This window comes from Takifugu rubripes, chromosome 18 (assembly GCF_901000725.2).
Source record: "Takifugu rubripes chromosome 18, fTakRub1.2, whole genome shotgun sequence".
In the NCBI taxonomy this organism is placed as follows: domain Eukaryota; kingdom Metazoa; phylum Chordata; class Actinopteri; order Tetraodontiformes; family Tetraodontidae; genus Takifugu; species Takifugu rubripes.
Genome location: NC_042302.1, coordinates 8,779,688 through 8,807,375, shown reverse-complemented (window position 1 = coordinate 8,807,375; position 27,688 = coordinate 8,779,688). Strand labels below are relative to the sequence as shown.

General features: G+C 43.3%; 4 protein-coding genes across 7 annotated transcripts; all 4 read right to left on the bottom strand.

Annotated features, from left to right (window-relative positions):
• Window positions 1-219: 219 nt before the first annotated feature.
• pyroxd1 (pyridine nucleotide-disulphide oxidoreductase domain 1) lies at window positions 220-6,137 on the bottom strand. 2 transcript variants are annotated; one of them, XM_011618716.2, is made up of 13 exons: window positions 5,811-6,137; window positions 5,622-5,702; window positions 5,369-5,488; window positions 5,010-5,138; window positions 4,690-4,763; window positions 4,397-4,593; window positions 4,212-4,309; window positions 3,876-3,957; window positions 3,682-3,797; window positions 3,382-3,504; window positions 2,487-2,624; window positions 2,266-2,355; window positions 220-527 (listed from the first exon to the last, which is right to left on the bottom strand). In XM_011618716.2, the coding sequence occupies exons 1-13, from the start codon at window positions 5,886-5,888 to the stop codon at window positions 369-371; spliced, it is 1,485 nt and encodes a 494-aa protein (XP_011617018.1). In that variant the 5' UTR covers window positions 5,889-6,137; the 3' UTR covers window positions 220-368. The 2 variants fall into 2 exon arrangements, with proteins under 2 accessions (XP_011617018.1, XP_029681642.1); XM_029825782.1 differs by lacking the exon at window positions 220-527 and adding an exon at window positions 540-1,702.
• Window positions 6,138-7,408: 1,271 nt separating this feature from the next.
• On the bottom strand, window positions 7,409-10,250 carry iapp (islet amyloid polypeptide). Its single transcript, XM_003977529.3, has 4 exons — window positions 9,141-10,250; window positions 8,407-8,501; window positions 7,972-8,103; window positions 7,409-7,886 (listed from the first exon to the last, which is right to left on the bottom strand). The coding sequence occupies exons 2-4, from the start codon at window positions 8,493-8,495 to the stop codon at window positions 7,712-7,714; spliced, it is 396 nt and encodes a 131-aa protein (XP_003977578.2). The 5' UTR covers window positions 8,496-8,501; window positions 9,141-10,250; the 3' UTR covers window positions 7,409-7,711.
• A 428-nt stretch (window positions 10,251-10,678) lies between these two features.
• On the bottom strand, window positions 10,679-19,619 carry LOC101072594 (solute carrier organic anion transporter family member 1C1-like). Of its 3 annotated transcripts, XM_029825628.1 has the most exons (17): window positions 19,432-19,619; window positions 17,784-17,888; window positions 17,105-17,283; window positions 16,889-17,014; window positions 16,013-16,154; window positions 15,801-15,933; window positions 15,604-15,719; window positions 14,871-15,017; window positions 14,551-14,649; window positions 14,150-14,371; window positions 13,869-14,033; window positions 13,246-13,441; window positions 12,635-12,800; window positions 12,328-12,512; window positions 11,772-11,836; window positions 11,584-11,701; window positions 10,679-11,510 (listed from the first exon to the last, which is right to left on the bottom strand). In XM_029825628.1, the coding sequence occupies exons 4-17, from the start codon at window positions 16,988-16,990 to the stop codon at window positions 11,234-11,236; spliced, it is 2,133 nt and encodes a 710-aa protein (XP_029681488.1). In that variant the 5' UTR covers window positions 16,991-17,014; window positions 17,105-17,283; window positions 17,784-17,888; window positions 19,432-19,619; the 3' UTR covers window positions 10,679-11,233. The 3 variants fall into 3 exon arrangements, with proteins under 3 accessions (XP_029681488.1, XP_029681486.1, XP_029681487.1); XM_029825626.1 differs by lacking the exon at window positions 17,105-17,283; XM_029825627.1 differs by lacking the exons at window positions 17,105-17,283; window positions 19,432-19,619 and adding an exon at window positions 18,044-18,059.
• Window positions 19,620-20,011: 392 nt separating this feature from the next.
• On the bottom strand, window positions 20,012-26,951 carry LOC101072817 (solute carrier organic anion transporter family member 1C1-like). Its single transcript, XM_011618719.2, has 15 exons — window positions 26,757-26,951; window positions 25,962-26,070; window positions 25,095-25,236; window positions 24,561-24,693; window positions 24,350-24,471; window positions 24,125-24,271; window positions 23,935-24,033; window positions 23,276-23,536; window positions 22,768-22,932; window positions 22,116-22,311; window positions 21,882-22,047; window positions 21,568-21,752; window positions 21,400-21,464; window positions 20,701-20,818; window positions 20,012-20,617 (listed from the first exon to the last, which is right to left on the bottom strand). Exons 2-15 carry the CDS (start codon window positions 26,010-26,012, stop codon window positions 20,404-20,406), a joined length of 2,064 nt encoding a protein of 687 aa, XP_011617021.2. The 5' UTR covers window positions 26,013-26,070; window positions 26,757-26,951; the 3' UTR covers window positions 20,012-20,403.
• Between the last annotated feature and the right edge of the window lie 737 nt (window positions 26,952-27,688).

Genomic DNA, 27,688 nt, shown 5'->3' with positions numbered 1-27,688 from the left:
AAAACATCTATGGTTGTAATCTCTGCTGAAGCAGAGGAGGAGCCCGCTGTTACTGTTTCGGTAGAAACTTGATCAAGTGAGACAACATGGCAACAAGGGGATTTTCCTTTTTTCACTATTGTGTCCCACAGAACACATTCCATTCTTCTTAGAAAAAAACTGTCAAGGTCTCATTGCAGCCTTGTGATTAGACTTTCATGCGTTTCATTCAAAAGAGCCTTTATCAAATGTGCGAATGCGTTATTTTATTAACTAAATATACGAGCGCATCAGTAAAAGCCTGGATATCATTTTAATACACTCATATTTCTTCTGAGATGTCATTTGCTCTGCACAGTTTATGGCTTTATCCAGTCTTTGTGATGCTGTTAATCAAAATAGTCCTCTATATCAATGTTGGGGTTCAGGAGGTCCTCTCCATACGGGGTCAGATCCATCTGGTTGAGGATCAGGTTCTCAAAGGTCTCCTCCAGGTCGGTTTCGCCGATGAGCACAGCTCCAAGCATGCGTCCCCCGCTGAGAACCACCTGGAAGGACACTGAGCATTTACCCTTTGTGTGATTCATCTCCAGTCAATACTAGAAAAAACTAGAACGATCTTCAGGATATCTGCTGCAAATCACCTCCGAAGCTGCTGCTGCCTTCAATGTCAGAACAAGTTTTACATAGCACGAGTGCATATATGTAGAGTAGGTGTAAAGTGGATTAAAAGTCCACACACCCATGTTAAAATGTCAGGTTTCGCTATCTGAAACGTGGGATGAGCCTTTTTCATCTTCAATGCGACCCAAAATGTAAACAACTCATTACACAGATAAATGATCTGCGTCGACAAATGTGGACGCACTGTTTTAATCATATGGTTTGAATTAACCAATCGCAGCCATACTTGTTTCAAATAGCCGTCAGGGCACACCTGCCAACACTGAAAGGGACCCTGGGTAATCCCACATAAAGTTCAGCTTTTCTGGTAGGACTTTCTGACATTTGCTTAAATGCATCTTACAGTAAACGCCAGGGTCCTCAGAGAGCTTCCAAAGCATCAGAGGGATTTTACTGCTGAAAGATACCAGTCAGGAGACGGCTGCAGAGGAATGTCAAAGGCCGGGGATATACCATGGAACACAGTGGAGACATCATCAAGGGGAGAAAATATGGGACTGTGACACTGCCAAGAACTTTATGTAACGCTTAAACTGAAAAGAAAAATTGGTCAAGGCTGCCAAGAAGCCTACAGCAATGTTAAAGCAGGAATTTCTGGCAAGCGCTTCGTGGAGAGATCAAAGGCTTCATATAAAGCAGAGTCCCCAAGCACAGTTAAAGTGAGGAAAAACAAGGTGAATGCCCCAAAACCACATGTGAAAACGTAATCTGAACCCCATGAATATAGTAAAGCACCCAGGTGCCAGCATTGTGATCAGGGGCTGTTTTAAATCAGCAGGAACACGGACCTTCGACGAGATTGGGGGGATTTATGAACAGGTTACGACCTTCGGGCTTTACGAAAAGCCGAATGCCAGCGACCCCAAAGCTATCGTCCAAATTTACCAGAAGAAGACTGAAGCTTTGGGACGGCCCAGGCAGATCCCAGAGCCCAAACGAACATCTGTAGGGTGATCTGAACAGGGCTGTGCACAAGAGATGCCTTTGTAGGCTGACACATCTGGAGGGGTTTTATAGACGTCAAGATGTTGATAGAGTCCTGCACCAAGAGACTCAGCTGTAGTAAATTTAAACGACACTTCAAAAAGTGAGAGTTTAAGGGTGTGTTTGGAGTTGTGTAACCAGGTTATTGAAGACTAAAGGACTTCAGATTGTTTTGCATTTAAAGCTTGATTTAAAGATTCTACTTCACATTAAATGAAAAAAAAAAGTATTATTTCTTTTGAGCTCATGTTTTTACATCCCTAAAACTGCCAACCTCAACCCACAGCAGCTGACTGCAGTTTCCAACAGTGTGTGCAATTTATGAGGACATTCCGCGCGAGTGAAGCTTCCAATCACATGATAATGACTCATGAAGTAAACAGTTACCCTGCTAGCAATGGCGCTCAGTTATCGTCCCTGTTTCTCATCGTTTGAACAGATGATCAGATGATTACCCTTTGCTTCTGTCTGATTACAGCCATTAAAATAGCTGCACCCTTGAAAAATGTCAAAGAAAATATATCTGCACTCGCTATTGAATGATGATTGTCTGTATGGAGGCTAAATGTATGTAAAATTGTAAAGTTTCTTATTGTTGAATGCACTAAGGAGCAATACCTTGACATACTCCCGGTCTTTAGTGCAGCGTACCAGCAGCTCATGGTCAGACCCCAGCCCCTGTGCATTAAACTTTCCCAGGAGCACCACCTATGGAAAAGGACAGGAAGCCACTGAGCAGCACTGTGGCGTGACCTTGAAAATGTCATTTTCAAGGAGATGATTAACCGTAAAGTTAATGCTTAAAAAATTCCATTCCTCGTGACTAAGTTGGCAGGTACCTTATAGTTGAAGAATTTGGTGATGTGTGTGAAAAGTTCAAAACAGAAGTCCAGTTCTATTGGCTCTGACAGGGCCTGCGCTGCCAGGCAGCGGCCTGCGTACCAGCCCATCTGACGGGCCTGCGTCCACAATCGCATCTGCAAGCACACGGACGTGCACAGGAAACATGAAGTGTTGTTTCAGCGTGTACTATCCTGACTGGAGCAGGAAGCAGGGAAAACACGCTGTGCAGCTCTCCTGCCAAAGACAAGCCTGTTGTTCCCACTCGAACCTTTTCCAAGATCGGCTGAGCGATGAGTTGCAGTGCTGTTTATTTTAGACAGAAATGTGCTCAACATTGAGGGTTTTCAGGTTCAAATAAGACGACGTTGATGTGAACCCAGCAATGGGAGAAACTTTCTACCTCTACTCATGAAAGGAAGGATACTGGCTACTTGTGTCTGAGTGGAGTTTAAAACAAATCATTCACCTTTGTTGGTTCTCATAACATGACTAAAAGGACTCAATAAATGAAATGTTGTAATGACAGTAACCTCAAAAATGCAGTTTCAAGTTAAAGCAGCAGGGGCAGGAAATGCCAAACTGTTTAAAAATGCAAATATATTCCTCTATTCAAGTGACCTGAAGGATGTAAATTCAAATGCTCATAATTTCATATCACTGATAAGCTGTCTTTCTATTTTCATAGAGGTTTAACAGTACACTTGTTTCAAAAAGTATGAAAGCACTTGAATAATTTACATAATGTTCACCCACTGGTGAACAAAACTTGAACTGTGCCACATGCTTCAACTTTGGAGATAGTGTCATTTGAGTCAGTAGGCAGCATTACAGCATCTGTTTGTCTGTGGTTTAACCTCTGAAAAATGGCCCAACTTGTTAAAGTCAGTATACCTGGTGCCACAAAGGGCTGCGTTCCCAGCATGCCGTGCACACATCTCCCGCAGCATACACATCTGGCTCTGATGTCATCATGTGGTCATTTACCTGCAGACCACCATCATCAGCGAGTGCAAACTGAATATGAAAAAGAAAACAAGCGTGATTAAATGATGGGAAGAGAAGCTCATCTGGGCTTTAGTGACATCTGGCAAAAACACAAAACTGCAGAGGGTTTGAGGGGGTTTTTACTGCTGAAGCCTATAAAATGGGACGCCTTGTTGAAACCAATCAGATGATCCCTCCCCTACTTACTGTGTTGCCATGGAGAAAAGGCTCTGTGTTTGGTACAACACCTGTGGCACTGACAACAAAATCGCAGCCAAAAGTCTTCCCATTGGTCAGCTGCACATGCAGCGGCCATGAATCTCCTGTGGGGAGACAAAAAGGACCGAGGATCAGACAGATAACAGATACAGTTTACACGCGCTGCAAGCCAGCATTCTCACCACTCTCTGGCTGAACCGGTTCCTCAAGGGGGAGGATTTTTTCCACTTCACACTCATATTCCAATAAAACTCTGCGGGGGACCTGATCACATGCCAGCAGAGAGATTGGACCAGATCACTTGCAGACATGGACTAATTCTGCTAAGTTTCTTTCAGAAAAAGAAACCAAAAGACTCCGGCCTTTAAACTAGACACCCAAAACAGAAAACTATCTAAATAAATTATGATCTGTCAAAGAAGGATTATGCTAAACACAAAGCTGTGGTTACTGGAAAACTTCCAACCCAATCTCGTGCTTTTAAGACAAACACTGAGCAGTCCAGTAACAATTGTCACCTGCTCTGCTCCTTGTAGAACGAGCCCTTCGTGCCAATCAGGGCCGAGCGCGCTGCCTGCCTCTGTAGGACCACAACTGTGGCGTTGTGCTTTTCCATCTGGACATTTACACATAAATACAAGTAAGCCAGCAACTGTATTGTGTAAGAACAAGGATGGGGTCATCACGAAGGTGTGGCAAAGACCTGCAGTAAAGACTTGAGTCCCCCAGGGAGCTGGTTCCTCAGTGGTGTAGCGAGATCTTTTGCACGGAACAGCTCTTTCTGGTTTGTTCGTACCCAATGCTGGTATAAGGAACTGAGCAGCTCCGGCATCAAAGAAGCTGTTTCCAATGGCCTTGTCTTTAACAGCCCAAACAACCTCACAGCCCTCCACCTCATAGCTGCTCAGTGAGGGTCATGAGGACACAGCAAAAAACAGATGTCACAAGAATATGTAGACAAACCAGCATCATCCCTCCCAGTTTCCATTTACTTACACTAACTCCAGGGCAATCCCTCCATTGCCAACAACAACAATTCTCTTTGCTTTGGCTAATCGCTTCTGAAATTCCTGGAACACATGCACAAAGGCAACTGAGGTTGTAAAAATTAATTTAAACATGCACTTTAATTCATTCCATATAACTAAGCACGCCAATTATGAGGGCAGGTTCGAGTTCTGGGGGATTTGCAAAAGGAAATAGCTGAGAACAAGTTGTGATCACAGGATGTCCTTTATGTTATCGCCACAAGTTGCAGTGAGAATGTTACGTTCCTGTCAGTGTCAGGAATCTAATGCAGCCACACAGTGCTGTACCTGGGCACTGTCTGTGTCTCTTATTCCCAGCACGTTGGGGTTGTCGTGAGTGAGCAGTTTCGGTCGACCCCCGCTGCAGATACACAGCTTCTCGTAACCATAAACATGTCCGTCAGCTGTTTTTAGAGTCTGGGAACAGTGAGAATAGAATTATTCAACATCCTGCTTCTCATGGTCTGTCCACCTTGTGGACGCTGTGAGCCCAGGTGTCCACAAGGTGGCGATAGTAAATAGATCTTTCTGACAAACATTGAATTTTATTGGAAATCGTATTTACTATCTTATTTATAGGTAACAAATATATTATATGATATCATCATTGTATATATTATTGACACTTCATGACAAAAGTGACTTGCATGGGACCGTGTGTGAAGTGACTTGACAGCAGAATGGATAACGGTGAGACTGGGAAACTTCTCCTCCAGGAAGCTGGACGGACGTTCCTTCACGTCAAACTCTTCAAGAGTCTTAGAAACCTTAACAAAAAAAGATGGTCAACTTGCTGTTAAAAATGCATTACACTTATCCCAACAACTATATAGTTTCCCAAATTAATTCCACAGGTAGGGCATGTATTTAACGTGTGATTGAATATATCCCCATTCTGACCTGTTTATAATTGGTCACTGCCTTAACAAAGGGACCCGCAGTGATTAAAGCCACATCAGCGGACGGAATCTGGGATAATAGCTGTCAACCAAAGTTCATTATTAGTATATCTCAAATTGCATTATTAAAGCCTGTATGTACATTAATAATCTATGCTGGGGCTATATTTAAATATGAATTACGTTTCACCTGCTCAACGCATGTCACACCAGCGATGCCACCTCCGACGACTACAAAACTAAATATTTTATCTTTCTTGTCAGCCATCTCGTTTTAAAACAGTGATTAGCTAGCGCTGCGAAGCTAACGCTACCTCTCGGACATTTTGCGACAGAAAGACAAAATTAATCAGTTCGTTTAGGGTCGTTATTAACCTCTATTGATACTAAATCGTGACACACGCAGCAAAAACACAATAACCTGTTGAACGCTGTTTAATGAATGAAAATAATTAACTACACAATTCTATTATATCGTGTGAGAAATGAACACTGTCAACGTCACTTCCGTGTTTACAACGAAGTACGGAAAATGGTAAGGTCCCTTTTTTAGCGCTTGTTGAAACTAATGGATAATTATATAAAAACCTAAAATCCGTTAAGACAAAGGGTTTAGCTAATAATGGCAACTGATAATGTTATTTGATATCGTTATGCCTGAGGTGATTCCATGTGTAAACTTTAGTTTGATAAGAACCACATCACGCTAACATATTTCATGGTATTATACTAAGATTGGATAAATGTCATAGAACTAAAGTCAAGGTCCATTAAAAGTTAATGCTAAAAACTATATAAGGAAACACATGTATAACAGGAACATCATTCTAAGTAAAAAATGAAATTGAGAAAATATTTCCATTGTTCACATACAGTTTTGGGTTTAAACCTGAAACTATGCAGAAAGACATGAAAAAACCTGTAAGGTCATAAATCAGGTCGGAAATTCCATCACGCCGCTCATTACTGCAAAGATAAACCACCGGCTAATAGCTAAAGCACTCTGCCTTTGTATTATTTTCATTTAATTTCTTTTTTTCATGAAGTAATCTGATGGTGGCTAATGGCTGCATTGTTTTGGATTGATGAGTAAAAGCACTCGTTCTATTTTTGACAACCCATTTGTGGTGGCGTTCACCCGTATTGCTGTCAGCGTCTGACCTATGGGGTCGCCAGTAATCAAACGCAGGTTAATGCTGTGCGTCATGCTTCCCCTCCTCACACCACCCCGAATCACCCCTGCAGGAAAGCAGCACATTACCTAGAATATATACATTGTTGCTCTCTCTTAATGTGGATCCACTTCAAAAGAATTCACAGTATTCATCCTATGGAAACCAGGCTATTTTTGTTGTTAAAATTCAAATTATTACAAAATTAACTGGAATTACATTGAATACTGATAAGGGATTACAGAAGTTACTTCCAGCATCACTTGCTTTATTGGTTTTAACAGCACATTAAGTGGTTTTTAAATTGAAAAAACTTAATTGTGCTGCAGAACCACAATAGAAAACTGAATATTAGCGTGATAGCCGTTTATGTTTGGTGTATAAAAGTAAAATAACCCTTTTGGGTTAACTGCTGCTCATGAGGATTCAGCCTCTCTTGAGCAACACTGCTCATCGCTATTGGATCTCCTGGATTTCACACATTTTTGGAAAATTCCTCCTGGAAAAGCAAAGTGGTAGTGAAATGGAACATTGTTATTTTATTGGAAATTGAATGCACCACACTAACTCTACGCTAACATCAGAGTGCAATAATGTTGCTAAAAGAAAGGCAGGGTTTTAAACAGGAGACATCAGGTTTGCTTTTATTTTATCTTTGATTTTGGATGGGATATTTTGTGTTTCCATCATAGTGAAACAGTGAAACGGAGCCACAGCACACAGGAAGGAAAAAAAACAGGGAGATGTTGACAGCTTTAAATCAAAGGCACTGTATCTTAAAGTTTAGAATGTAAATGCTAAAACCTCAGTTTATCATGAACACCAGAGTCATCATTATGAAACCTGTCCTCGAAAAAAATCACGGTTACACAACACATCCGGTTACATCATCAGAACATGGGCGGGGGGGGAGCTGGCACTAGAGTGGCAGGTAGCTGGGGGGCTGCGGCAGGTCCCTCTTGCCATAGGTGGTGGATCCTACGTTGGTTGGGGCGTAGACCGTACCGATGGTGTTACTGGAACGAACCAGGAAGTCTGCTAGTCTTTGGGTGACGCAGGTGGCTGTGTTGCACTTCCTCTTGTTAATCTGATGACTGGAAAGACAAAAAAATCCAAGAGGAGTAACACAGAATGGTATTTTTTATTAAATGTGAACTTAATACATAGATTGATGGTCACCCTTTGAGCCCTCGTTGCTTTCTTGTCCCGAGGAGGCCGAGGAAGGGATTGTCCATGATCCCGCGACCCAACCCGGCTTCACTGTCGGAGAGAACACTCTCCCGTTCGCCCCATGAGGCAGGGCTGAAGTACCTGAATCACAGAGAGGAGACCAAACTCTCTGACACTGATAGCCTCTTCAAAGCATCTACCAGCATCCGGAGCGAGAGACAAATCACTCAGCTCCTCACAATTTGTGAAAAAACGACGCACTTCAGCACACATGAGCAGAATTGGCTTCCACCTCCAGAGTGATCGGTGTCCCGCAGCGCAACGTCAGAGTTTCTCACTCCACGTTCACCCGCTCTGGGGCCGCAATCAGCACTTCACAAGAACATAACTGCTCGCCGGCGTTTAACCTGAAAACGACATGCGTGCTATTCGTCACTGATCTACCTGGGACTCGGGGCCATGGTGACGCAACGCAGCAGCGCGAGTAGGACGAGCAGGTCGAGCAGGAGTGCAGGGAACCTCAGGTGATGCATGATCGCCTGGAATAGATGCGTTATGAAGAACGACAAAACCAGGCTGTCAGTGTCCATTTGGATGAGATGATTGTCCTTTAACTGCGACCACACACTCATAAAGTGTATTTAGATATTTGCCGTCATTTTAAGCTTGCAGATAGATAACGGTTGAACATTTCTTTGGTTTGGGTGATTGTATAACACACAGAGAGGCACAAAAGCAGCCGACATGATTTTAACATCATTATCCGCGGTGTTGCTTGACTTCAAAGAGTTTTCTTCATCAAATCCACGATTCTTGTGTTACAAGCAACATTTTATAATATTGTTATTTAGTTAATTATCAGCAGAACCAAAGCAGAAAATACATTTCCCGTAAAAGCTTGCCCATGGGAATTTGAAATATCATAATCTGTTTGATATAGTTGGACATATTCAGTGGATCCTTCCGCTTGTATTGTTTCTTTATACCAGAATATGCAACCACGTTCTTTCAAAACATCTTTTCCAAATTTTAAAAGCTCATTTTGAAAAAAGAAAAAAAAAGCAGCCTTTTCTTTAAGTAGGAAAACATCACTAAAACTTATCTACTATAAATTTAGCAGAAGATGCTGTTTTAATCTCCAGCTGCTTCCGTTGGGCTCCGTATCAGTGTGTACTTACTCTCCTCCGTGTTATCCAGCAGATCCCAGTCCGTTACTGGAGCAGTCCAGGGTTTGTCAGACTGTCACACCTACCCACTCCAACAGTTATAGGCTCTTCGCTCAAACCACTTGTGACATCAGCACTCTCCAAATATAGCCATGTGTTTTCATTTACACAGATTGGGGAAGGTGGGAGGTGGGAGGAATGGGTGCATGGGGGGCTGCAGGAAAGTCCGTGTGGGTCTCATGTAGGACACGCGCAAGCGTTAGTGGAATGAAACTGTGCACATGAAAACATATGTGGACGTCACTGTCCCCCATTATCGCCGGCGTCCTCTTCATCACACCACCGGGGACGGGAAGCCTGTCGCTGCCTTTTCTTTGAAAAAGTTCCTGACGTTTGGGGTCATCGACCTTTGGCCCTCCGGCCTCCTTCTGGGCTGTGCTGAGGCTAAATAATAAATGTGAAAATGGAATTAGCATTAATAATAAATTGTGTCTCATTATTTTGACAGTATGTGTCACAAACAGTGTTAATTAGCGATGTGATGGTTAAACAGAAGCGCGTGACTTGGATGAACAAACCATGTCACCAAAATAAGAGTCCCAAAACTTGCATTAAAATCTCCTCTGGGAATTATTACAACCAGATCACGTGTTGTTGAGGACGTTTGTACGTCTTTGTCATGATGCTAATTGTTCACATCAATTTTTCTGGATGCTAAGCTACAAAGACTCCAGGAGGAGTTTTACGGTGGAGTTGGAAGCGTTTCTCAAAATCGAGCTGCAGATGATGTCACCGGTGCAAGATGGCCGCACCCATCACACAGCTAAAGCTGCTTATTTCTCCTGCACCTTTCTCTGCGGTTCATTTAAAATAGTGGTAACTTTCTGAAGCTGCAGCTTCAGTCCTAATAGACCTGCACCACCCCCACATTCACCAAGGCTTCGGTGACACCTGCTTGATTGTTCTGAAGGAGACACAAGAGCAGTGACAGTAATAAAAATTACAAGGTGCTCTGATCAGTAATTGATTCATAATTACACAGCGTGTATGTGGGGTGGAAACTTGCACAACTGTAAAGAACAGGAAGGGAGACTGAAGTGGAGATTAAAGGAAGAAAGTGGGTGGCGTGTGTAGGACTTGGCCTATTTTACAAGCTTTTTCAGGGGGGAGATGTCTTTTGGACCCTGTTTTCCCATCACAGAGAAAGAGCTGAAACATGACTGCCTTTCCAGAATGCTTCCAAATCCAACACTACATGTTTGTCTGTAATATTGCCTTACCTGTTAAAAGCACCTTAGAGAAAAGAAAATCCCTGACACGTCGTTTCCCATGATGCATCAGCAGGCTCCAACAGTAGCTCGCTGTTGGCTCAGGTGTGAAATGTCATAATGAGTCAAGGTGGAATTTCCAGCCCGGTTAATAATAATAAAATAATCAAAATAGCTCATCAAAAGTTAGATGCAACAGAAAAAAAATACTTTTGGCACCTGAGCCTGATGTGATAAAGGTATTTAACAAAAACTGTGATAAGATTTTAAGATCGCCAGCGATGGTATTTGAACACAAATTTATATATTTACATTTCAATGAAAAAAAGAGTTACTGTGTAGTTTTACAATGGAACAAGAAAATTCAAAGCATCTTGAGTATTTTATGCGATGATTGAAACTGGACTATTACAAACCGCTCACTCAGGCTTCTTCAACAAATAATCATCGATGAGATGGAGCTAAACCGTCACATTGCAGCGAAATTATTTTAAAACTGTTAAAAGAAAAAACCTTTTTCACCATCTAACAACGCTAGGCTAAGCTAAACAAGCTGTGGCGAGTGTGTATTTGAATCAACTCTGGGCCAGGGGAAGAAAACGATCCACAAAATGTAGCAATGAGTTCTTGGTTTCTTCAGTTTTAGAAAAACACCAGGAAGTCATAAAAATTCCCCTGACAGTGAAATTTTGTTTTCTATCTGGACTGGTCCCATTATTTATTCAAGAGGGCATAATAGGATGCTAAAATATGTTCATTTAAATAAAGGAAGAGAGAAAATGCTTCAACTATTTGTCCAGCCAATCTCATCTGTCCTGTCCTTCCTTCGTCTCGTCCTCACGCCACTTTGCCCTCTGGCTCAGCGGCGAGGGCGGCGGTCTCTGACTGACCCTGTGGCCTCGGACCCTCCACCCCCTTCCCTTCCTCCCATTCCATGGCAGCATTCAGATGATCTTTAGGAGGGTGCGATGGGGACTGGAGCTCGATCTCTTTGGCGGCATTTTCAGGCTGGGCCTCTGGTTTAGCAGCGTCCCTCCGCAGGACGAAGATGACGCCGATGAGGAAGAAATACGAGCATCCGCTGAGACAAGTGATGAGACTCAGGAAGATGATCCTGGGGAAAAAGAGACATAAGCAAAGGGAGGAGGAGCTTTACGTAGATCACCTTGGGTTTGGAGTAGTCATACCTGTACTTGTTAGATTCATAGATTCGACAAGCCCCCCGTCCTCCGCATTTTTTGATCGACCACTTCAGGCATGTTGAATCAATCAACGCTCCAAAATACACCGGAGCAGGAATTCCACCTGCGGGTGATCAGCCATCGATTACGATGCAATAAATCTGCATGCAGTTCAGAGACAATCATCATCGTACCAAGAGTCCTGTTCAGCAGCATGTGGATACCCAAAGCAAGAGATTTGAGCTCTGGGTGGATGCATCTGCAATTATAAAACAGCAATTAGCTTACAGCATGCACACACAAACACACACACACACACACACACACTTCGTTTTCCTTATTTTGTGGGGTCTTCTATAGATAGCACTATAGATGTCATCCCTAACCCTCAACCCTAAAACTACATCTTGATATAAAACAGTCCTTCAAAGTTGCAGCATCCAGCCAAAACATCCCCCCTTTGCAAAAGTGTCCTCACTTTGTTGGTACAATGATTATTATGGTGCTCAGTATGTAGCAAGTACAAGAACATATACACACACACCCTCTGGGATTTTGGGATGTTCCAATGCCAAATTAAAATCAAGCCCAAAGCATTTTTCTAAAACATTATAAAATCCATAGCATAAAAAAACTCATTTAAAAATAAAAAAGACCCTCCAGGGGTCAGTTTCTATTTCTGGCCTAGGGTGTGTGTCTGTCATCTGCTGTCAGAGGTGAAGCGAGTCGTCATTTCATTATTTTGCCGACCGTATGATGACCATGTATCCGGGTGTGACCCCCAGAGAGTCGATAAAGGAGCTGAGGACAGATATGGCCATGTACGAGGTGAAACTCCGGCTGCACTCCTTGGTCTGAGGACACTGGCCCGGCCTCACTGAGCGGCTGCTGTTCGCTGGGGAGGACACGTGCACACAGCTGCAGTTGTCAAAGACCTGTTGGAAAAAGGACCAGGAAATACATACCTAAAACAGTAATTCCCTCATCGCGATCATTGCCTCTGCTTGCAGTGTCAAACATACGTATATTCAACCCTATTAAAAGTCTGCAGCCCTACTATGTTCTTGCCGCGTCTGGTGGAGCTCCGGCAGCCGGCCAGACACGGAGAGACGTAGGTGACGCCGCTGTCCGAGCACATAGGGTCCCACTGCCCTGCTGCACAGGAGCAGCCCTGGTTACACTCTGAGAAGAGCATCTCGTCACTGTGGGAGATGTTCTGAGTTCTGCAGGAGCAGGGAGCTTTTGTTAGAGGCTGGATTTTAGATTGATTTTATTGGAATAATTCATTAAATATTCCATCCTAAAGCGTGTCCTCGTGCTTTAAACATGTAAAAGACCTTCAACACAAGCATAAATCACTCCGTCTTACAGCGGCTACGGCTCTGAAAGGACCAAAGAATAGAAAATGAAATGTAACTCCATAGCAACAGTGTCTACAATACAGGAGAGAAAAGAAACAAGCAGCTGAGACAGAAAAGGACTCTTCATTTATATCTGCAGAACAAAGTTCAATGTTAATTAAACCTCCTAATGGTGTATTTGTGAAAACCCGCCAGAAATCTGAAAAAACACTGTTTGAGAGGAGTGCTGGTGAAAATGGATTCATGACTCTTCGTCTTTCTCGTCCTTGGAGTTACCTGCGGCACCCTCCCGTATCTCAGAACTCACCCGTTGTATGAGACGGTGAGTCCGGCCACGGGAATGTTGTCACACTTGGTGCTGAAGTACAGCAGCGTCAGCAGGTAAGCGGTGATGGAGGTGGCGAAGTACAGCTGAGCTCCAGACACCATGCTCAGCTTGTACCGTTTCATCACCAGCCCTCCAAGTAAGATGCCCAACGCCACCGCTGGCAGGTTCAACACACCTGGAAGAACATGGGGAAAAAAGTCCAGATGAAGATGTGTCTTCTGGGACTCAACAAATATGTCGACTTAATATGGTGCCTTTAACGATAAATCAACCAAATTGTACTTAAGAATTTGCTTAAGTTAAAAAGGGGGGAAAGAAGAAGAAAGGTATTTTGATGCCTATCGGCCAGTCTGCAGGGGCTTGTTTAGGCTTTGGATCACTCAAGATTGTAAAATGGAAAAAGCTTTTGGGCATGAAAAGGTGACGTCATTGAGATTAAAATCACAATCTGATGAGCAATGATGAAATATTTTGTGGTCGTGGTTTATGATCTATTCTCCTGTCTCCCGCTAGGGGGCAGTGAAGGTACTGAGCTGATGTTGAGGGATCAGTGCAGTTTTAAATGTGTATTTTCTTCTTCTTTTTTTTTATAATCTTCTTACCTACAAGGAAGTTGGCTCTGGTTGTAGACAGTCCAAACTGCTGTTCCATGTACTTGGGTGTGAAGGTGATCTGGCCGATAATAGAGTTAAACCTCAGGATGCTCCCACAAAGAAACAAGCAGTAGACTGGGGTTCCCAACAGCCGCTTTAGTGCGGGAACAAACTCTGTACAGAGGACAAAAACAAGCAATGAGGTCAACTTGGGTGATTAAAGCTGAACTGATGTTCAGCAAATGTCTTTATTTGAGCCCATATGGACATTAAAAGAGGATTGCCTCAACTTTTAGCGATGTCAGCTAGTTTGAGGTTGTTTTCACTGCTGTCAGCGGCCACTGCCCCATCTTTGTCTCCACACCTCCTCTCGTCCTCCTCCGGCTTCAGCGGAGATCGGGGCAGGAACCAGAAGGGAATGGCGGACATGAACATGAGGCCGGATGAGATGAGGAAGCCCATCCACCAGGCGCCCACCCAGCGGGCGTCTTTCGGGGTGATGCTGACGCTTTCTGAATGACACGAGAGTTTCTGCCTAAATGCACAACAGGGCGATTGTGTGGTTCCACTTTCATTTGTGTATTTTAATGACATTCCCTCCACGTGCTGGTGTCAGACTGGCTACCAGCGACTGGCTCAGCAATTATTGGCTAAAATCCCAACAAATCAAACATACTTATCACACACTTACCCAAGTCAACAGATCCAACGTCAACATACAGTTTGGCACAAAAAGAGCCCACCAGGAAACCAAACATGTGGCCAATAAGAATAATGGTCTGGAGACAAGCTGCAAAGCAAAAAAAAACAACCAAAAAATCCATATTCTTGTGAAAATTGCAGCCGTTTTGGCTGTTCCCTCACTTTTTAGGAGCAATAAAGAGTCTAATGTCTTTGTGTGCTGCACAGATGGTTGTGAACCACATTTGAGATTTGCCTCCATCAGAGCGCAGGGAAAATAACGGGCGGCCAAATGAGGCCGATTTTAGCGATCACAGAAATCAGTCTCACCGATGAAGAAGGGTGACTCATCCGCTTTGGCGAAGTCGTCGATGTAGGAGAAGCCCAGCGGTATGATCGGGGTTTCTCCGATCCCACGCAGAGCGTTCCCCAGGAACACGTAGACCCACATGTAGGAACCCGACTCCCTGGCGCAGGCTTCATGAAGACACAGAGTGACCATCATTTTAACCACAGCAGTGTTGCTCAGGCGTCTTTAATTAAATATAAATGAATCAATGCAACATTTTTGCCCCCCTGCTATCACTCACTTCTGCATTTTGTCTCCTTTGTGTTTATTAAGTCCTAATTTGAGATTTGAGATCAGAAGAGAAAGAGACACAGGGTCTTAAAAATCACAATGTGGCGTCCATTCGGTGTCTCATGAACAGCTCAACGTGAGTTCCAGTTCTGTGTCTCTTTCTGTCTCGTCGCAGCAGCCGAACGGGATCAAAACATCGCATGTTTAAAGGCTTCTTTACATCCTGATCTAATTACAAGCCGACAAAAGATGGATGGACCCAGCATTTCGGCTCCAGCCGCCCTCAGACGACCACAGAGGAATTGAAGGGAGGACTTTTGAAATGATCAGTCTGAGGACACCTGAGAGCTTGTGTGTAGTAGAGTGTAAAACAGTGATTCCCCCTTTTTTAGGATCAATAAAGTGTGATTTCCCCTCTTCTTCTCCTTCTAATCACTTTTAAGTTATCTTTTTCTGATCAAGCCTGAAACTACAGATTCTTACCAGCGTTTCTGTCCTCAGACCCCTCCGTGTCCATGTGAGACACAGCTCTTTCCACACAAGCCGCGTGGTTCAAGGTGTCATTCTGGAAACCCTGGCTCAGGGTTCCGTACTCGTAACTGCACCACAAAAAGAAAGAGACAACCAGTTTCTTTCGGTTGTCCGTGAGTCGGTGAAACCACATGTTTTCTGCCGTTTACCGTCCCATGAAGAAGTGAGTCAGACCGGTGAGGAGGGCCCCCAGAGCCATGACCAAACAGCCCCCTGAAATGAACCTGGGTCGGTGAAGCTGGGCCCCAAAATGGCTGATCACAGCTAGAAACAACAGGTTGCCTGCCTCCCAAAAGAAAAAGGAAGGAATCAGAGGACTTTCCTGAGACCATTAACGCCCAGATGAGGAGGTAAACGCTACCCATCTCAAAACTGCCGTCTATGAGGCCCACGTGCGTGGTGGAGATGTCGAAATGTCTCTCGATCTGCGTGATAGAGCTCTTCATGTGCGTTGCCGTCAGAGATCTCGAGAAACAGGCGAAGGACAGCACCAAAATGAATATCTACAAACCACATGGAGGGAGAGGAGCATCAGAACTGCACCTGAGGAAAAGTTACATTTCCACTTACCGTAAAGTTACACTAACTTGTTGTTATCATTTTAAAAAGAATAAAGTTGAAGACGCAACAGTGCGAGCCGGAGTTAGAACGTGGATAATGGCCTCAGACGTCAGACACGTCAGGGCACCAAAAATAGACGATCTGACGTCAAACTGCTCTTGTGCTCTCATGCTGACACAAGTTTCGTGATAATAGGACGGAGTCAGAGTCAACGACACGATTCAGAAAATGGTGCTTTGATGCTAAAGGCTAAACCGCTTGCGTTGGATGGTGAATTTCCTGTAGATTATTTTGTGCACCTGTTATCAGCTGTAGGTTAGCAGGAGATTGTTAGACTGGAAATTCAAGACTGAAGTCACACAACATACGATGCAGATGTTCTGACAAACAGAAAAAGCAGCAGCAGGATTAAACACACAGCGACAGGAAGTGAAGGAGACAGGGCGCGCCAGGCAACGGGCCACAGGTGAGAGGAGAGAGCGTGGATGGACCGTTTCCACGGCAGCAGTTTTGATACAGTAGGTCAAAAGGTGACAGCTGTCGTCACCTGTCGTGTAGTTATTGCTGCTAAGAAGAAAAAAGTAGTAAAAAAAACATCTGATGCTGAGCAGAAGGTGGTTTTAAACGCCAGCCAGGGCAAGACTAAAGGCTAACAGGTCATTAAAGCTGCAGGTACTTTGAGAGAGGAGATGCGGAGGGGTTTCCTGGCCTTCTGCTCAGGGTCACACAGAGCCTGCTGGCTGGTCATCCTGTCCTGGTCCTCCAGGGCCTCCTCCATCCTGTTTTGATGTCTCCGGGCTGCCTACAGGAGAAACACACATTCTCACACACATTCCTCATCCCATCGCTTCTCTTTGCCAGCACAGATGGAAAAAAACTACAGTTTACAAACCTGAGGGTTGGAAAATTCAACCTGCAGTTTCTCCAGCTATAACAGATCTAATTCCTGTGATTCCATGTTGAGCTCTCTGTCACTTCCCCCTTTTATCATAGGTGGATTATCAGCTGACATAAGAGGCAGAGGTGGTGTTCCTCCAGGGCTCCTTTTTTCAATGATTCTTGGGTTGTTTCCTTTTTAAATGTCGTAAAATGAAGTCAGTGCTACATTGTGTTGACAATGAACTGCAAGTTGGAGTTTCTGTTAAAAATACGCAAGCAAAATTCCTTAAGTGTTACAAAACTGCATCTAAAAGAAAAGAAAATCACAAATGTAGATAAGGAGCGACTCTTCCTGATGATTTCGTGAGGCTGGTGTTTAAAAGAGGGGGTTTTATTTCCTTGGATATATTTGAAGGATTAAATCACTAAAATACCAAAACATCCACCTCTAATAGGCGTCAGATCTAAATATTAAGAAAAAAAGCGGATCTTCAAGGACGTTAGGTTAACACCTGGAGCAAATACATAATAAGTTGGTTTGTTAACTCAAAGACAGTAAGGAAACTTTCCTGGCAACATTCCAGTGAACTGGTGCTGTTTCCCTCCATAAAAAATTAAAGGTGCTGGACTTTAACCTGTGAAATGAGACAGATTAAACTGCTTAATAACCACCTACAGTGATGTTTAGGTACCTGCATGTCTTCTTATGGTCCTCTGACCCCAGTAAATTTGGGAAGGTGCAGGTTGAATCCATGTCCAGGCGTTCCCAGCAACTCCATCATTCTGTAATTGACTCTCTGACAACAGAACATATTTTCACCTCAGCTCAGTCAGGCTGACTGACTAGGAATTCTGCCTCCGATCTGCAAGTCCTAATCTTAAGAGGGGAGTTCCTTCCAAGTGGGTTTTCAAATTTGGACCGACTGAAGGATTAATTATGCCCCATGAGTACCTTGGGCATGAGGAGGGGAACCTGCTCAGCCGTGTTCCAGTTCTGTCTGAGGGCACAGCAGCACCGGGACGGACAAAAGACCCCACACATTTCTATTCTGCACACATGCCCGTCGAGTAAAGGGGGGCAGTAACAGGAGAGCAAGAAGGTGGTGAGCAGCCAGATCAGTAACTCCACAGCAGGCCTGTCATATTTTTCAACTCATAAATGGGCGACACCGGTCAGCAGGTCAAACAATCGGCCTTAGTCGGACACAAATTCCAGAGATTATGTTTAAGAGCTTTCACATTCCTCAACAGCCACAATGAAGACGTTGTTTTAACTCCCTCTTTTGTTTTACACACACTTAGATGTGCAGTTTTATTATATTTCTTCCTTTTATACTTGTTTTTGGAACTATATAAAAAAATATCCACCGAGTGTCTCACAGTGGACGTTTGTGTTGTGTAGACTGCCACCTGCTGGTGGAACCGGAAAACTACACGAACTCGTTAGTGTCTTGCACGCATAAGCAAAATGTTGTAATGGCTGATCAGGACATTTAACTCTCACTGTTTGGCAAACATCATCTGAACACAAAGTAAAGACGTCTGTCAAAAGCCAGGTTATGTAAAGTCATTGACAGAGTGAACCTGTAAAACACACATGAACTGGAAAGCCGTCTAACTCTATGTTGTTCACGATTCTGTTAAATTTAAAGCGAATTTGACAAGGGAAAAAAAAGTCTTCATGCATTGAAGGACGTTTTACTCAAGACTGCTTTAAAAAAATCTGAACAGTCCCAGGTAAAATGGACTGATGGCTGTATTTGAGTTCTCATGATGTAAGTACAGACATTCAGGTTTTGAGCAATTAGATCATCAAAATACCCAAAACATGCAATCAAGTTTGAGGTTTACCAGACTGGTGCCTCAGAGAAGCAGATCAATATTCCTGACCTCTGCATTTGGGTAACATGATATAACAGACAAAATGATGTAACAGAACTGTGTTAAAGGCTGCTGGCCTCCATCACCAGCATTTAAATTGAGTTTGCTTGGCATTTAGGGGATCTTAATTATATTGTCGGGACCCAACACTTGGTTTAAACAGTGTGTGTGAAACAGCACGCGTGTTCCCATTTAATACACTCTGCTCTTCCGAGTGTTTTACAGGAATAGTGTGCTGTGTTTTTGTTCTGCTAAAGCCACAAACCATGATAAAACAATGTGGTTCATTAGTTTGTCCAGCACTTCTGTTTGCAGGAGTGACTGCCACGGCTCCAGACAAAGATATTTTCTCATTCAACTTTCCCAAAAAAGCTATGATCCAAGAAATAAAAAGGAAAAAATACACAAAATAGGGAAAGATATTTGGAGAGAAAAGGGAGAGAAATTCTTATCACGCACCCGTGGGCTTGCAGGCCAAAATGAGCATTACCGGGAGCCCCTAGTGGTAGGGAGGCCGCACTGCAGATTCATGATTTCCCCCATTTTCAGGCTTGTTTCGTCTCACAGGTGTTGGCCCTGGGTCCACAGGTTTATTTGTAAAGTTAATGACCAGACAACTCTGTTTGAATCGAATCTAAATGTTTTGAAAAGTTACATACATGCTGTCTGGTGCTACTGGTGGCATGACACAGCAATTCAGTCTAAAATGAGGGTGTAATGAGTAACTTTTAAACCCTCATTTTAGAGTGCAACAAAATGAACGACCTTGCAGTTTGGCTGGAATCATTCAAAGTTCTATGGGGAGTCAAGGTCAAAACATTTCCAAAGGGCCTTAATCCAGCTGGGATTTCTGTCCTACCTGGTAGACAACACCTTTACCTGGGACGCCAGTTCCCTTTGGAGAAAGCGTTTTCTAAGCGGTGGGTCAGAAAACTCAGCTGGAACAGCTGTCTCATTGTTCACCCCCAGTCTAAAGAAGACTAGCCTGTTCTCAAAGCACAGAACTTTGCATATCTTAAAATAATAAGAAAAACAGGTACCATCCATGCCAAACAAAGGTAAACAACGCTTTTCTTTAATAAACATTATTGTAATTCTCTAGAAAGAGGAATTTATCTGGAAAGCAAAACCATCACTTAAAATTGTCATATATAAATATATAGTGCCGTTGACAATAATTTGAATTCATCATGTGGTTGAACAAACCTTAACTTCTACTTATCTTTCAAACTATACACTGTACAAGCACTATGTGTCATGTTTGTTAGTGTTCTTCTGTCATTGTACTGGTCCATACATGAGGAGGGATACTGAGCTGTGTTTCTGCAATATTATACCGTCCACACAGAAGCACGTGTTTCTTTCCTGTTCTAAAAGAGTAAAAAAAAATAACCCCCCCATCACATCTGCAGCTTTCTGTTCATTCCTGTTCTAGATGGTACTTTCTTTCTCTGTGTCATCGCTCTTTTTGGCGATGCTGATCTTGGCGTGGCCGTTTGCCTCGCCACCGCCCTCGTGTCCATTTTCTTTGGCCTGGTTCCTCAGCGTTAGTTTCTTATGTCTTTTGACAACTCTGCAGTAGACGCTTCCCCACATCACGTTAGATAAGAAGTAGAGTCCAGTGATTAACCCCAGGTAGGTCCACCTGCATTAAAACACATCATTGCAGGAGTATTATCACACTATTATTGATTATATATTTATATTAGTGATTAAAATATGCTGCACCTGAATGCGTCTGCATCATAGAGTCTACATGCTCCGCGGCCTCCACATAGTTTGGTGCCCCACTTCAGACAAGTGCGATCAATCAGTGCCCCGAAATATATGGGGGGCGGTATCCCACCTGAAAAAGTCACATGACTTTACCGTCAAAGTCTGATTTCTGGCATGGGGATGCTAAAAGTTGACCTGCCTTGCTGCCTAAAAACATCCCTTCATTTAACTGAGAAAGAAAAATGTGTTAAATCTAACAACGCACCACGTTTGTATTTTTAAAGGTTGAAATTAAGGGTATAAAATGTGCCCACATTATACAATCATTCATAAACAGCATGATTATTTTATATGATTGACTGATTAGTAAAGTTAAAACTGATCAAACTACACTGTATACAGTGAGTATTTTTATCTTTAAAATGACAAAACAATGCAATAATTGAAACATGCAAACATTAAAATGCCACTGCAAATGCAGTTCAATATAAAGATTCTTTTCTGAAGCGTGGTCTGATCCAAACAATTTGATCTGATTGGCATCAAATAGCGCGTATAAATTTGTTTAAAGCGAAAAACCACCTCTGATCTAAATGAGCTGCAGAATTTTCGAACAACACGACCTCATTTCATCTCCTGGTAATATCGTAAGTGTGAATGCTGAAACAGCTTTTTAATCAATAAACTATAAAAATAGGTTGATGGACTCACCCAGAGATCTGACTATAAGTGTTTGCATCCCCAAAGCCAATGCCTTCAGGTCTTTATGAATGGACCTGGAAGACAATATCAGCATTTAATTTGACAGAGGGATGAGCTACAGCCTGTAATAAATGAGATTAGCACTCTCTGGAGCCATCGTCTCCTTAAACCTCAGACCTGAGCAGTACGATGTATCCTGGCGTCCCCCCGCAGGCAGAAATGAAGGACCCCACCACAGAGAGCGCCATGTAGACTTTGAACATGTAATCACAGTCGCTCTTCCTGGGACACTGGCCCAGCACTGCTGACATGTTCATGCCTGCGGTCATCATGTCGCCAACGCACGTGCAGTTATGAAATACCTGGAAGGGCGGAGAGCAGGGATGTGAACGAGCACGCTCGGCTTGTTTCACGGCGTCTGCCTGGAGTTTATTTGTTTTAAAGGTGCTGCGAGTTTATTATCAGGGGAAATCACAAAGTTGTAATCTCACCATCTCTTTGCCAACGCCAGTGGACATCTGGCAGCCCGCCAGGCAGGGCGAAGTGTACGTCATCCCGTTGTAAGCGCACACAGGGTCCCAGTGCTTGGCTGAGCAGGAGCAGCCCATGTTGCACTGGGACACAAGAGTCTGATGGTCGTAGGACACGTTAGGAGACCTGCAGAAGACGTTAACCATCATTCAAATGTCCTGTTCGGAACCTAGGCCCATTTATTTGCCACTCACCCCTGATATGTGACTGTGAGGCCTGCCACTTCTGCCATGTCGCAGCGGATGAAAACTTGGGCAAAGAGCAGACAAAAGGAACACAGGGAGGCAGAAATGGACACCCGGGCCGCTCCTATGACGCCCAGCTTGAAACGCTTCAGTATGAAACCTCCCGTGATGATGCCTAAGGCCACAGCAGGCAGGTTCAGGATTCCTGAGCGGATAAAGAAACACGTTCAGGCCGGCTGTGACGGAAGGAGAGAGGTCATTTCAGCCATGTTTTGAGGATTCAGCCAGTTATTAGATATATTGTCACAAAGAAGAGGAGGCATTATTATTATTATTTATCTCTATCTGGCTGTACATGTTAAACAAACAAATGGAGACGAGCGTGCATATCGACAGATAAAAGGCCAGTCGGAGGCTGAGGGTCAACGCCAGCAACACTCATTGTGTCAGAAAAATGATGACAGATGTAACAGTACAAAATGCTACAAAAACATCAGATTTGTCCCAATTGTCCCAATGCTACTCTGAGCAGCAGCAAATCAATCGCGGCCGCTTGGATCTGGAGTCGACTTTATCGCTCACAATCACACTTCCCTTCAACAACATCATTGTTTCTGTGGATACGGCGAAAACGTGGCAACCGAGGGTGGGGGGGGGTTACCTATGAGGAAAATGGCTTTGGAGGCAGACTGGCCGTAGATTTGCTCCAGGTACTTCGGCTTGAAGGTGATCATGCCGATGAAGCCGTTGACGGCCACCAGGTAGGTGAGGACCATCAGTGAGTACACGCTGTTCCTGAAGAGTCTCCTCACAGATGGAAGGAAATCTGGCAGAGGACACATAGAAGCAATTTAATTATAAAAACCAATGTTTTAGCCGATGCTGTTTGTGCTCTGATACACAGTTAAGGTCCATGTGTTTTGTCCTGTTTGCCTTGTCTACATCACAGGACAGCTGTGGACAGCAGGTCCAAAACTCAGGGTTACAGTTTGGGCTGCAGCTGGTTAATGATTAAACCCATTAACCCTGGACATTATTGGCAAATTTCTTGCTGATTGAAATCTTGAAAGTTGTTCAAAAAGTAGTTACAAATCTTAAAAGTAGCTGCTGCTGTGGCTTTTAACAGTTATACAAGCACGTTAAATGTGCTTGAGGGTGTTTCAAGCTACCTTTGGCCAACTCCTGGAACGTTGGCTGCTTCTCCTTCCCACTGTGATCCTGATTCTCCTCCGGCAGGAAGTTCTCCTGCTCCGCCACAGGAGCGAGCTCCGTACTTTTACTCGGGCTTTTTTCCTGCCCTTGTTTGGGCAGCGACTGTGGCAGGAACCAGAAGGGGATACTAGACAGCAGGATCACAGTGCCGGTCACGATGAAGCCCAGCCACCAGGCCCCCACCCAGCGGGAGTCCTTGTGATTGATAGTGATGGTGTCTGAAAACCAGGAGAAGAAGAGCAATGACAGCGAAGGTCATTCTGTGGTTGTCAGTACCAGGAGAGGTCCATTCTGTCCCCACGTGAGGGACCGGTCTAAGCAACAGGACTTGGTTTGTTCTTTAAACACCCGGCCATGTGGGACCCGTTTATTCACATAATACACAAGGGGACAGACACGCTCTCATCTTAAACTCTACTTTTACCCTAACTGAGCCCTTATTAAATGCATAACACAGTCAAATTGTGTCAGATGTGATGTTATGAAATGAATTTGACACCATTTTAAAGGCTAAATTGCTTTTTTCTCTGTTTGATCTGTTTGACCTTTTTGACTTGTTCGCTTATCACGGGAGAGATTGTTGTAGTGTAGAATCGAACGCCAATTACTACTGTACCTAAATCCACAAATCCAATATCCACGTAGATCTTAGTGAGGAAGGATCCGAGCATAAACCCAAACATGGGTCCTAAGATTCCTACTGTGTGGATGCAAGCTGGTAAGAGACAAGAAGGGAGAGAGATACGCTTTATCAAGAGATTCAAGCATTAGAAATGTTTAAAAAGAGAGCAAATAAACCAACAAACCTAAATAGAATGGAGTGTTCTCTTCTCTGGAGAAGTCATCCAGATAGGAAATACCCAAAGGCATGATGGGAGTCTCCCCAATACCGCGCAGCATATTGCCCACAAACACGTAGATCCATAAACTAGAGCCAGCTTCCTTTTCACAAGCTAGGGGGTGAGAAAATCAGTGGGAATATGAGGAGGCTGCCAGCAGGAGTTCACAATTCTAAGGAGTTTGTTGAGCACCTGATTGGTCGTCTAAAGCAGTCATCTCTGCTTCATGCAAACTGTGGTTGGAGTGACAGGGCAGGGCGCTCTCGCTGCTGTTGACAAGAGTATTGTGGGACACGCTGGTCTCATATTTATACCTGGGATGAAAGGAGCAGCAGGGCGCATTTGGAAGGAAAGACCTCATAAATGGTGTCCAGTCTCTTATCTAAAGTATAAATGGACTCACTGTCCCTGGAGGAAGTGGGGCAGCGCTATCAGGTACGTCCCTGCAGCCATGACCAAGCAGCCGATGGCAATCAGCCGAGGACGATGGAGCTTTGCACCGAAATAGCTGACAAAGGCTATAACCAACAGATTACCTGCAACAACAACAACAAAGAAATGAAGCATCCATTCACAAGACAAGATAAGATAAGATAAGATAAGATAAGATAAGATAAGATAAGATAAGATAAGATAAGATAAGATAAGATAAGATAAGATAAGATAAGATAAGAAAAGATAATAAAGGATAAATCCAATAAATCCCACAGCAGCATATTTCCCAATTTAACAGCAATTTAAGAGACAGAACTATAGGAAACAATAAAAATTGAACTTTTACAATGAACATTGATATTGATGAAGCCCGAGAGGCTGCATTTAAAAACAGATTGCAGATAGTTGCACAATAGCACTTCTTTTAATTAGTTTAACATCATTGTTAACTGTATAGTTGATTAATACTGAATGCTGTTAATCACTGGTAATGTGTACCTACCCATTTCAAAGCTGCCATCTATAACTCCAATGAGGGAACTGGGGATATCGAAGCGCCTCTCGATCTGAGTGATGCTGCTCTTCAGATAGGCTCCACTAAAAGCTTTTGCAAAGAATGCAAATGCAAGAGAGACCAGAAAAAGCTGCCAAGACACAGATTAGAATATTTATGAGGACAGGTGAGGGCCTCTTTTCCATGGTGGAAGACACGTCCTGCTGAAAAAGAGTGAATCATTGTCATACCGAGAAAGACAAAGAGCTGATTGGATTCGCATTGATTTGTCTTTGATTAATTGTAACTTGTGATTTGCCTCTGATTAACTGTAACCAGAATCAGAAAAGGACTAAAAGCCTTTGGTTTCCATCTGAGATTAAACAGAATAGCAGCAGATGAAGCTTTCCATGTCAGATTTACTCTTCAAGAGTAATCTGTAAGTATGAGTTTCACTCATTTCTGCAGGTGTGTCTTTGCCAGAAAGACTACAGGATTAAGAGAAAATAACTGAGCCAAAGGTGAATGCCTGTAGACGTTTTCTTATCACTGTTATCGGACCGTAAGTTGTGAAGTCTTTCGCCATAACTTTGGTGCCAAAGTCTTAAAACAATTATCTGCACGAAAAAAATAATCATTTGTTCGTGTTTAACCTGTAGTCCAGGTGAAATGATCATTCTTGGGGTAGACAGGTGAGGTTGGCCACTAAAAGGCTGAAACCCAGCAGAGGTCAAGCACTTGACTCTTGAGGTTAAACCCACAGATTTTACCTTATAAATATCTTTTTACTGGTCAATCACAGTTGTTTGCAAGCACAGATGTTACCTGTTGCTTCTCCTCTCACCTTTGTCATAGAAAAGGTAATATTCCACTGACCTTTAGCTTGGAGAAGCAGGCCTCACGTGTTTTTTTTGGCTCCACACTCATGATGCTGCTGTGTTTACCAATGCTGACAGATCCGAAACAGGCAAATCCCCAAAAGCACCTGCAGAAAAGCAGCTGATGAAGTTCAACGAAAAGCAGCTCAAATCAGTCCGATCTATCCTTGAACTGACTTTTGTGAATGTGTTATTTTTAAATAACCCCCCCCACTCATTTCGAACCAAGCGTGCAGAGACAAGCCCAAAACCAACATTGAACGTCCATGACCTTTGATCCCTGAGGTGATGTTTTATAACAAACATCCACATCTGTGTATCAGTGCACCAAATCTGGGTATGACGCAGCCTTCAAGGATTTTGTGAACTTATTTTCATTTATGAGTGGTGATCTACTGATGCTCTGAGCTCCAAGGTCAGGACAACACAACCCTTGGTGACCCAGGAAGCCCCTGAGATGAGGGATGAGCTTGAGACATCGTCAGCTAGTTTACAGAATAAACCTTTAACTAGAAAAAGTCATTTTTCGTTGCATGTTAAACAGTTGATTGCAGAAATCTTCAAAACTGCTCATTTATTTCCCAAGATATGCTGAGCATCACATTTAACAGGAGTTTAGATTCTAAAAATATACCTGTAATTACTTATGATTAATAAATGCTTTTACTATCGTTAAATTTCAGTGAGGTTAAAGGCGTGTCCAATCACGCCTCTATCACATAAAATGAACCTACGCGATCTATACTGACGTTCTGCAGCTTAGCAGTGTGAACAATGCAGAGCCTTGATTTACCTGAGAGCGGTCCGATGAGAGATGGGAATGGTCTGTCAAAATAGGCAAGAGCTCACTGTACCTGCAGGACTTTGTGCTTAAAGCGTGAGTCTTATCACAGAGCAACTACATCACATGTAATGAGTAACTCGAAGACTGATCTGATCACGACTTCATCATGTCAACAACACACAAAAAAAGCCCTCCTACCCATCCGACCCCTCAGGTGGACAGAAGCATGAACGTGACTGCTCTGATTGCAGCACCGAGGGTTCGGGGGTTCAGGCACACACACACACACACACACACACACAAATACACACACTTGTACATCCTCCTCTGTAAACATCTTAAGCCTCCCAAGTATCCATCCTTTTGAAGGTACAACAATCCTCGGCAGCATGAAGCAGGCCAAAGCTTATTTTACCAGCCTGCTTGTTTCTGTTAGTTGGCGGTTTTCAAAGAATGAAATGGCTTCCTCGTCTGGAGAAATTCAGCTTTTTGTCAAGCTGCGTGTTTACAAGGCCTCTTCAAAGTCTTCCTGTCCTATTGATGGCACGTAACAATAGCTTTTTCACAGCGTTTTCATCACAAAATTGTTGAATTTTACAAAATCCAACAAAAATCTCCCCTAATGGCACCTCACACAGAGTTGACGGACTTATTATTAACGGGACTTTTTTTCATATGTGAAAGGAAGCACTGTTTATAACCACTGTTATAAAGTGGATATGCTGCTGTGGTAATATGCACTGTGCATATATGCAGAGATGCTTATAAGAAGGTGGATCATATTGTGCATCTAAACGCATCGTATAAAACGTTATTACTGAGACAAGCTAAGAAGATCATTTACGCAGGTCTGCAATGTTGTTATAGAATCTGATTAAACATGAAAAAGGAAATTAATAGGATAAAGTCAATATAAGCAGCAGCTAAATTAATCAGTTATG